This window comes from Mercenaria mercenaria, chromosome 15, assembly GCF_021730395.1.
Source record: "Mercenaria mercenaria strain notata chromosome 15, MADL_Memer_1, whole genome shotgun sequence".
NCBI classification, from domain to species: Eukaryota; Metazoa; Mollusca; class Bivalvia; order Venerida; family Veneridae; genus Mercenaria; species Mercenaria mercenaria.
In genome coordinates, this window is record NC_069375.1 from 14,179,410 (window position 1) to 14,191,201 (window position 11,792).

General features: G+C 33.6%; 1 protein-coding gene across 1 annotated transcript in view; it reads right to left on the reverse strand.

The window, feature by feature from the left end:
• LOC123547513 (delta-aminolevulinic acid dehydratase-like) overlaps positions 1-10,908 on the reverse strand; it is a 28,746-nt gene extending 17,838 nt beyond the window's left edge. The window contains exons 1-4 of the mRNA XM_045334684.2: positions 10,709-10,908; positions 3,382-3,529; positions 2,680-2,815; positions 2,113-2,196 (exon numbers count right to left, since the gene is read on the reverse strand). Of these exons, the coding sequence (XP_045190619.2) occupies positions 2,113-2,196; positions 2,680-2,815; positions 3,382-3,529; positions 10,709-10,821 (481 nt within the window). The 5' untranslated portion in view covers positions 10,822-10,908. The remainder of the gene's footprint in view (positions 1-2,112; positions 2,197-2,679; positions 2,816-3,381; positions 3,530-10,708) is intronic.
• Positions 10,909-11,792: the final 884 nt, after the last annotated feature.

Below are 11,792 nucleotides of genomic sequence, written 5' to 3' on the forward strand. Positions count from 1 at the left end.
TGTCATGACAAATATGTATACAGAAGTTCATTAAAAAGCACTGTCGGTATCTGAGTAGTCATCCTGCTCGCTAGCAGTGTCTGTAGCAACTGACCTCACTAATGAAATGCTCACACGAGTCGTTATAAATATGTTACTGATATGTCTTAAACATAACATTTTATTAACGTTCATAATGTCTTTAACGATCGCAACTTTGGTTTTATTTTCCCTGCAAGGTTTTTTTTTATTTATTTTGCAATGTTAATAGATTCAATGTCTATTCTAATATGAGATCCTCTACAAAATGCCAGTAAGTACTCAGTATACGTTACCTGTATTCCTTCTCCAGGTAGAAACATGATAGATAAAAAAATGTACCTAGTCATGTATTCGAACCAGCACCGTAAGCTTACAAATCATACGTGTTAACCACTAGACCACGCCGCTTCTTACACTGGTTTTGCGAAATAAGATATTTGTCATATGATATGTCTACCTGATTCCCGATTTCATTGTTATGGGTTAATCCGGTATTAGTAAATAAAGGCCACAGTTATCGCGTTTTGTTAATAGAACAAACTTTATTTAGTTCTGAAGACAATTGATTGGTGTATTATTGACTGGCTATAATAAACTAGTATATTCTGAGACCACTAGCTTTTCTAAAATTCCACAAGCATTTAGCCTGTAAGCTTGTCTTAATTTCTACACTGGAGTAGATAATCTTTTGTTTTTAATTAAGTGTTTTTCTTAATCTTTATTTTCATTTTTACAGCAAAATTTCATTCTGGTCACAGTTAATTACTAAAAAATTTGAACAGCTTCAGGAGTTATCTCCTATAAACAACACACAGGGTCTGAATACAGGCTACAGCTTAACTGGTAAATAGCCTATCTCTACTGTAGCCATGCTAAGTGTCAAATTCAAGGGTGGAAGTTTGTTCCTGCTATTGGTAGTTCCATTAGTGACATATAAAATGCTGATTTAAAACAATTAGAAAACACACCATGGATTTAAAAGAAATATTTTCTTAAGATTTGTTACAGTAGCACATGCCAGTCTAAAAATAGACTGTGTCAAGCATGTTGTTCTGGCTTAATGTCTGCATTTCTGAAATCTGGGGTAAACATTTTCCAAAGATAATTTCATTTTATCTTATAAGTCCTTTGTAGATTGCTTTAATATTATACCATTTAATCTTTCATCTTTCATTTTAAAACATCAAGCAGCAGAGTGGGTGATTATAACCTAATTACTGAAACTTTTATCTTAATTGCCCATTCAAATTCTGTAAAAATTTTGCACTACTGAAAAAATTGAGATTTCACTTGCACCTATTGCTGTTCCAGGGATAATTTCAAGGGTTGGAGCCATCATTGTCCCTGTGGTCCGAGATATTACAATCTTTATTATATAGGGAATTTGTCACAAGTGGATGCGAAGTTTGAGCAACTGGGGTATTCAAGCAATCGAATCCAATCAAAAAAAGCTGGACTGTATGTGAGGCAACAAGTCATTGGTTCAACTCAGATACCTGCCAGTACCTGATAAAAATAACCAGATGGACATATCTGTAAATTTCCTCAAAGAAATTTGGAGACTTTTCTTCACAATTAAAGATCGAAAGTCACCATATGCAGTAAAGGCACATCTTATTTTAAACAATTGCCCTTGTTTTACCTCTCACAACATTCTAGCATTTTCAATGGATCAATGTGGTCACATGCTGACCCCTATATTTCTACGGTTTTCATGTTGTTCTAGGTTAAAAGTAAGAGGTTTATAAAAACAAATCAATTAAAGCATTTGTTAGTGACCCTACATGGGGCCAGTATGATAAATATTGGGACTAAGCTAACGCCTCTCCCCCAGTTTAATATATTTACCAAACACATTTCTATGGAAGGTCACTAGCAAACCCAATAATTAATATTAACTGCCAAACAGTGAATACTCTCGACATCAAGATTAGAAATGGAGCCAGCAAAACTTTTCTCAGAAAAAACTTGGGATAAGTTTTTAAGTGCAAAATTAAAAGCACACTGGAAATATGTTGCTATTTGTATGTCTCTATATCACCAGTGCTAAAATGAACATGTCTACTTTGGTACTATAAATGGTGGATTTACCTGCTTTTGCATAGTTGACACTGATTTCAGCAAGTCTGGCTATACTAGCTTCATTATTTAAACTGCCATCTTCATACAGTATACCTATAAACAGAAAATGTACAATTACTAAAAGCAGATGATCCCAGATGTAGTTTACAAGTTACAAAACAGAAACTCTATTAGGACCAAATTACATTACTATTAAACAATTATTTTTAAATACAAAAACTTTCATGAGTATCTCACACATTTATGTAACAGCAGCTAAATATCTAACCAGTTTCCTATATTTCCTGGCTTCCACAAGTACAAATTGATCAAGACATGCAGAAGACAGGACTTCATTAGTCTTCAATCAAATCATTATGTAAAACACTTTCCTTATTCACAGGTGTAACTTGCTACATTTTATTTTGTAGTTTTATGTTCTGGAAGTCAACTAAACAAAGCAAGAAACAGTACCTCAACTGACAAAAGTTTTGTTGCTGAAGATGGAAATGTTCTCTAAAATCACTTTAATATATCCCAGCAATACCCAAGTCATTATTCTCCAATCAATATAACATAACTACATAGTTCACTAACCACAGTGTCCATGACATGTATAAGGACAGAGACATACATCAGCCGCGATCAGTAGGTCAGGAAACCATTGGCGTAACATCTGTATCGCCATCATTGTCGGTGTGTTTGGCAAGTCTGCTGCTGTGCCATTGTTGTCCTGAAAACACATAATTAAAAGTTACTTTACATTTATATTAGATTTATATTATACCAGCCCCCTTTTCATTATAAACACATTCAAAGTCGAGGTATATGCAAAGGCAGTCATAATGGTTCCAATTCATCCTCTACTAGTACAGACACAGAGCCATTTGACCAGAGGGACAAGGCGAGGAAAAGCCCACAGAATATAGAAAGAGAAATCCCTTTGATACAGGCCTGTCTGGTTAACCTAGTCTAGCTCTATGCATATAGACAGTGGTTCTTCAGTTATTGAGTTAACATGCCCAGTGTAATAGCACTGATGTACACAAAGCCATCTTCCTGGGAAGAACCAGTACTGGCCTCTTAGGTGGGAGAGGCTAAACAGCATCTTAGAAATTTCCACTGCTTGGACCTACAAAAATACTTTATTACAACATCTCTGGAACGGAAATATCGACCTGATGGGGTGGGGTTTCACGACGGTCCACTGCATTATTACCCAAATTATTTACCCATCTTATGAACAAAATAATGAAATAAACTGTAAAAATAATTAAACATAGTTAAGTAAATGTAAACCTTTGGAACTTTTTCTGGCACTCCAAATATGAGGACTGTTTTTAGGCCTTTCTCAACCAGAGGTTTGATAGCATCCCTCAGTTTGTTGATACCATACCGCGCCTGCCCAGGCATGCTGGTGATCTCCTGGACAGCGTCGTCATCATCCCTGTAAATACAATACCAACACTGACTATAACATGATCCATATATAGTGAGACCCTAAAGCAAGTGAGACAGTGATCTGTTCAAAATTTAGAGGTGAAAATGATATTAGCTAAGTTCTACAAAAATTTCTTCTTTTATAACCATTATTTTTGGTATGGTCTTGACATATTTTTGTAGTACACCTGTCAAGTGCAAATTCAGGGTTAAAAAAGTGCTGTTTTTCTTGTTTTGAACCCAAAATACATTCTGCACAAGTACATAATTTTTTTTATATATATACACTTAACATTTCATACCACTTTTCCACAGAGCATCAGGGGAGGTAACTAAAACCACCAGACTAATGTGCAAGCTAAGTGGATCTAAATGAGAGAATTGTCAATCAGATGTTGATTTTAGAAACAATAAGCTTAAAAGTTATTTCTACTTTATGTTTAAATCTTTTTTGTTTAGTATAAACCTGTAGCCCAGCTATCAGGTCTGACCTGTTAAACCAGATTTTCAGTAAATAAATCTAGTCATGTTTACATCCATAAATAGAAGAGAATCATGTCAATGAACATGTAATCGGCTTTTGATATCAGGAAATGTCCCACATCACTGAACCTGTTTATAAGGTGTTATATCTAACTGAATACTGAAGTAAAAATTCTTTGTTAACATTTCATACTTTTTTGTCTTAACAAATGCATTTTTGTCTAACATTTACTTGTTTTTGTCAGACATAAAGTAATTATCACACAATCACCACTATAAAATGTTGGGCTAATCTTACTAAAGTACAAGACAGCATTTCTAGAATATGATTTTATTCTGACTGAGTGCAAAAAAAATCATTTTTTTTCATTTTTGTTTCAAAATATATATAATCAAGTACTGTTTAAATGGCTGATTGGTTCTAAAATTGTTATTTATCATTTACAACATAGTGACATAATGTCAAGCAAAATCTGACATTTAATGTCTTTATACACTGTCATATCACACAGAGCCGGCTACAAATAAATAATTACATTACTTCACTTTTTCTGTCTTTTAAGTTTAACTTTTACAACATGCATTTATAATATACTGTCATTGGTTTTAGAAGCAAAAAGCCACAAAGATGTTCAAATAGCATTATTAACCATTATAAAACAAGACAAAGATTCTGAACACCTCTAGTATATAATATACACATATCACAAGATTTCTCTTATTTTAAACAAATAACTTGTCTTCATTTACTAATCCAGTTTTCATTAAATCCATTTTAGAAATTTAGCAGGGTAAAGGTTAAAATCTGATTGTTTTTCTTTTCTTCTAGTACATTTATGTTTTTTTTCAAGTCAGTGAAGTCACACATACAATTGTATAAGTGTAGTTGTATCATTCCATCTAGTGATATAATACATTTGGATCCAACTCCTGAAACATACAATGTTACTGGGCCAGTTGTTCAAAACTTTAACTGGCTGTTAAACTTACTGCTGGTTAAAGTTTTATTCAAATCTCTGTCTTGGTGGGAAACATTAGTATGATGTTTTGATTTCATTTTAATGATTTTTCAAAGTTCATAATTCTTAAATCATACACTGTTTTTCTATGGCTTCAAAAATGTTGATATCAGTTGAAGAATTGGGGTGTCAACAACCTTGGTTTTTATAGTCTGGTGTCTAACTTGAATGCAGGCTCTCCCTATTGCCTTTTTCACATTTATCTGCACTCACATATTATGAAACTTTCATTCTGAACAAGATCAATAATGCCTAGAGGGTAATCTACTGCATTTTTTCTAATGAATCATAAGGCTGAGGTAATTATGTATAAGAATGTGAGTGAATTTAATGACATTTTAGCTAAAATAAACTCTTCTTGCTGATTCTGAGAAGTCGTTCAGAATGAATGACCAAGAAGTGCTTAGGTCAGCTATATGATTCAGATACAAACTAAATAAGCTATCTACTTCCTAATTCTGAGAAGTGCTTTAGTCTTACCAGGAACTGTATTATTCAGATACAGCAGTGTTTTATTAGGCCATTTTTGGGTAAGTGTTACAGAGAGATTCAGATACATTCAGTAATTGCACAAGGAACAGAAATTATTTGGTCACTGTACACAAAAGTCCTATTGTTCTGGTTCAACTAATTTGAAGCGATCCTAAGAAATATATCGAGTTATTTTTCTTGTGGGCAATATCTTCACTCAAATAAAACATCCGAAAAACCAAAATACATGTAGTGGAGGAAATTTCCAGAGAAACTATCATCATGCCGATTTGGGTTTTAATCAGATATGTAAGAATAATTTAGAATGGTACAAGATTTTTTGTAGTTTTATATATCATTAGTTCTAATCCAAATAGTAGGACGTTTCAGGACAGCGTGATAACTTTTGACTGTCGCTGTCTCCGTCTCGTCCAAACTTATTCTGCATATTTCTGTTTGGAAATCCCCAATGTAAATACGCTGGGAATGTTCGGCCAGCTTCAATTTATTCGATTGCAATTGGTTATTTATATAATTGAACACGCCGTCTAGCAACCGCTTACAACATTAACTGGTGTAAACAAAAACAAAATTGGTAAATATTCTGTATAAATAAATGACTTGCATTTGTCTGTTTAAAAGATATTTATCCAAAATTACTGGGAAAGAGAAATTCATGCTTTTTTGCACATGCTCACTGTCAATACATGACATTGGGTCACTTTTCATTACTCGATCCGGAATGACTGTTGCAGCATTTTTGGGAAAGTTTCAATATAATATAGACTAGCCACTAGACTGATAATAAATATATTTCTATATTATTCCCCTTTTTTGTCAAATTCAATTTCATAGAGACAAAAGCCAGTCTATTTTAGAGATTTTCACAGAGGAATGATGTTGAAATTATGATATTGGACATAGGATATAGACTGGCTCAGTTCACTATATTCAGTCATAAAAATGTAAAAAAGATATATCATAGTCTAGGAGCTAGTCTAAATATAATACTATGGAGAAAATTTTGTAAATGACAAAGTGGTCGAATTTATATTATCAGTTTACGTCTGTACTGTCCCCATTTTACATACCATTTTCAGTGCCTCACTTCATGTAAGTTTGCTTACTAAATATAAATTTAAATTATGCCAATTTTTCAGCAAATGTTAAACTTTAATTTGATACCTTGACCATTGACAACAATTTGCAGAAATAACAAGTTACAGGTAAAAAACCTGATTTTCTGTCTGAGTTTATGATCATAATCATCAATAGTCGAACTAATCCGACGTACAGTATACTGGCTAGCGTCCTACAACCGGACACTTTTGGAATATTTTTCACAATAGCTCCGGAAATAGATATATCTAATGGTTGAAATTTCACGTAAACAAAACTAGGTTCTCCTCCCAACTAAAGAGCTAATTCGTTTACTGCTAAAATTAGGTCAAGTACTTTTTCTGGGCCCAAACAAATGGCTGCCGAATCATGTTGTTTTAAGGTCTAACAGTACCATGTTTCTGGACAGCGAGTTGTCACTTGATTGATTTTAAATTTACAGTTTGTGTTTATACGTTCAACACTGAATTAATCTTTATTTCAACCAAGGGAAGGTAGTCGTACAATGTCCTAGAATTGTATGAATTACCTCTCTTGAATCTATAAATTTGATCGTATCTCTCCCGACCAAATCTGTTAAAATTTCACTTTTCAAGGTAGATATTTTGATATGAAAATGTGTTTTAGGGTGTATTAAAATGATGCACTAAATTATAAATGCTGCATTTCCCTGATTTAAGTGTTTACAAAACGTCTCGTCTGCTTACCTCAGATTTGCATGGGGCCTTTAGGGGCCTCACAGAAATACTGCGCATGTACATCGCGCCACTTCTGACTTCCCCCGACATGTTAACATGGTTCGTGAGTGCAGATGAAATGAAATGTAGCATTTCTTGTAAAATACTTAAATTTAACTGTTGTTACTTTGGTATGTTGTTGAAAATCAAGCGTTCATTTCATCGTAATCAGATTATCAAGGTAAAGATAAAGCGTTTACGGGACTGTCCGGTTTGGTGGTCGCTAGCCAGTACTGGTTCAGTGCCTAAATCCGGACAGTGCTTAATTATTCGGACACCGTTTAAAAATGCTTTACGATCATGATTTTTTACTGAAATGAGCAGGATCGACGCAAACGAAAACTTTGATGACCAGCTGTCAACAACAGTGTACGAATGTAAGCTTTTCCAGAGAAAACTACCTTCAAATATCCGCACCGCATAAAGTTAACATTGTGTGTGTTGGGGGATGACGTCATACAGCGCGCGCCAGTCATTTGAGGTGCGACGAGGTACTGATTAAATAAGAAAAATATTCTGCCTATTGCAGACGACTCTTTTTGTTTGCTGATCGAAACTGATGTAAAAACATGTTTTAGAATTCTGTTCTACCCTCAGTATAAATTTATTTAAAAGATTTAACCAATTTCTGTTATATATCAATTAATACAATAGAGAAAAAATGCCAGCATTTTGCAGACAAGGGAAGCAATTCATTAGATAAAATCGGCGCAGTGTCATTATAATGATCCCTGTAGTTGTGTCAAAATGTATGACGACAGCGACAGAATCTACATGTAACTTTGGTACAAGACAAGGGGACATAAGTAGTCCTGTGATTTTTTCCTTATTTATTGATCAATTATCCTCCTTACTGCGTGAAAAATGTAATTCAGGTATTTTTATCGACAATTCAATACCTGATATATTATGTCTGATGTTTGCAGATGACATTGCAAATTGTGCAGAAACTGTATTTAAGTTACAACAACAACTCAACGTAATAGAACAATTTTGTAATTCAACAGGGATGGAAGTTAACCTCAGTAAAACTGAAATAATTGTATTTCGAAATGGTGGACCCTTAAGAATTAATGAAAGATGGTTTTTCCGTGGCCAATTAGTTAGCGTTACGACTGTTTATAAGTATATGGGCATCTTATTTACGCCGACCTTATCTTGGACAGCAGCTAAAGAAAAGTTAGCGTCACAGGCACAGAAGTCGATATATGCTATGTATAACTATCAAAGGCCATTCTGATATTTTAACATTAAACAGTTGTTTCAGTTATTTGATGCTATGGTAAAACCAGTACTCTGCTATGGATCTCAGATTTGGGGATATAAATATTCGCCAGAAATAGAAACCATACATACTAAGTTTTGTAAAAAATTTCTTGGAGTAAAAAACTCAACGAATAATATAATTGTTTTGGGAGAATGTGGCAGACTACCAATGTGTATAACCTATTATTCAAACTGTGTTAAGTATTGGTGTAAACTAATACAGATGGATAACTCTAGATACCCTAAACGGTGTTATTATATGCTAAAATCTTTAGATAACGTAGGCAGAATCACCTGGGCTACTCAGGTCAAACACTTACTATTTTTGTATGGTTTTGGTTATGTTTGGGTTTCACATGATGTTGGAGATATTGACTACTTCGTTAGTATTTTTCGTCAAAGACTCATAGATTGTCATACACAAAACTGGAAAGAGTCTATCGATGAATCAAGTAGATGTCACCATTATAAACATTTTAAAACTTTATTAAATACAGAACGTTACCTTACAATAAATTTGCCATTTAAATACAGGCTAGCAATGTCAAAATTTCGTTGTTCAAGCCATAAGCTGCATGTTGAAACTGGTAGGCACAACAATACCCCTTTTGAATCTCGTATCTGCCAATTTTGTTATAACAGAAGTAACACTAGTATTGTTGAATGTGAATATCATGCTTTTTTTCAATGTGAGAAATTTAGTGAGATCCGTAATCAGTATCTTCTTAATTGGTATTCATCTGACAGAAGTATACAAAGTTTTTATAACATACTTAGCTCTGATAATGAAAAGGTGTTATATCAAACAGCACTGTATCTTGAGAAGCTTTTAAATAATGTTTGATCAGTTAATTATGATATTCAGCAGCCTAGAGAACTATTATGTTAAGATATGTTTGCTAGTCGACTGTGTGCTGAATTTATGAATATGTGTCTCAACTTAATCAGTGTATATATGTATACATTTTGTGGGATCACAACTATCTGACTGAACCACTTACTATATATTATGTAGTGTATTTTGGGCCGGAGGCCTTTGTTACATTTAATAAACTTTTGACTTGACTTGACTTGTAAGAAAGAATAATTTTAAACATTAATTTTTGCTCAGATAAATTTTATCATATTATTGTAAGTTAGAAACTTATTAAAAAAAATAAGTCCATATGATCAAATGATGAACAGGTAATAAAATTTTATTCGCACGGAGATTTTTGCATATATTTACAGGACTGTATTTGACTGCTTCATTTTAAACAAAGTCATGTTTATTATTATTTTTGGGTGCACATATTCATTGCATTTTATACCCAAATAGTGTCCGAATATTTAAGCACTCTGAAGGTCAATTTTGACAGCTTTTACTGGCCCAATTCGGACGACATTTTTATGATGAAATCAGCAATATACGATTTTGTTCTTTTGCAAAGAGATTTATAAAGAACCTAAAATTATACAGTTAAAATTTTATGCACGTGTGGTTTCATAATGCAATTTACTGTCAAAAACCCACCAAAAGTGTCGGGATTTAGGCACTGGACCAGTACAGTTTGTTTTATATTGTGACGGTCAAACTGTAAAAGTCAAAAATTAAAAAAGCAGCCACTCGGCGACAGTAAGCTTGTCTAAATCATCAGTAGTACCAGTATACATTAGTTCATAAGGATTATGAAAGTTTATTTTCAAATCTAAAGTTAATTCTGATTGGTCTACAATGAGCAGCTATACTTCATCACCGGGTTGTTTAAATTTTAGCGGTCCCCTCTGACTTTGACTATTTATTTTAGGAGGGTTATGTTTAAATTCTTGTTAAAGTAACATAGCGTTGGTATGGGGCCAGTAGCACTAATGGAAAAAGCAGGGGTGTGGGGGCAGCAGCCCCCAAAATAACGTGACGTCACGACGTATTTCCGACCAGGGACCGCTAAACTGGAAGTGTCCCTCATCACCAAACACTAACCGACAACTATGAAGTCTATGTATTGACAACTATGAAGTCTAAATATATATGTATTGTAGGCATGCTCAGTTGCTCACCTTTGCATAAGCTGTACCCCACCCACTAAAAATAAAATGAAGCGATACACTTACGTGACGAAGATAGGATATATAAGATTTTCTGCCGTAACAGACGTATTGGTAGCCTGCCATGATCTTAAAACTGGATGATGGTATCCACTGTGAAGTAAAATATGGTCACACATCTTGAAAATATGGTTATCACACGTTCTATATTTTCACGACACTGACGGAAATCCTAACCTGTCAAACTGATAACTGATCCAACCAATGACGAACTAATGACGTCATAGTTAACGCAGGAAAAAACCCTCTAGGTTATACTCTACCAATTCAATTCCTTTTTTTGTTCATTTCTATATATAGATAATGAGATCTTGAGACGCCTACTTTAGAACATTTCAATGATATGAAAACTAGCTCTACACTGAATAGATTTTATGGTCATTTAATATAGATCTATCATGTCTCCTTACCAAAAATGAAAAAAAGAAAAGAAAAAAAAAAAAAAGGAATTAGCTCTACAGTACAGATAACTCGCCAATAGCGGGTCACTATCAACACTTTTAGCATGTGGTGAAGAATTTTTAGACTTTCATGATATCTAAACTTACTAACACTTAAAACTGTTACTCACATTGATTTAAATGTTTGATTTATTTGAATCTATCTTTTATGTCTGAAGTTATGATGAAATATTTAAACCTGTCCGATTCACCAATAGGGGGTCACTTTTGCCAATAGGGGGTCACCTAGTTTATCATATTTTCTATCCATTAAAATAGTCTTTTTTCTGACAAAATATGACTGTGGTATTGGAAATAAACATTTCAAGGCAGAATATAATGGGAATCAGTATGTTTACATTTCAAAAGGGTGATACTAGGTAAAAGGAATATAGCCCTAGTTTTCACAGTTGTATTTCTAAGCATAATTAGCACCAGCTATATCTAAAACTAAAATAAAAATATTGATGCACAGAACCTTATTCATTTATCTAAATGTGCCAGTTCAAACCATTATTACATCAAATCAACCATTGATTTGTATTTTTAAGCAGAATAAACAATCTTTTGATTATCCCTGATATGGGTGACCCTTTATTGGCTAAATGGCTGCCTCTGCTTGATGGCACTTTTTTTCGTCAAAGTCAGTC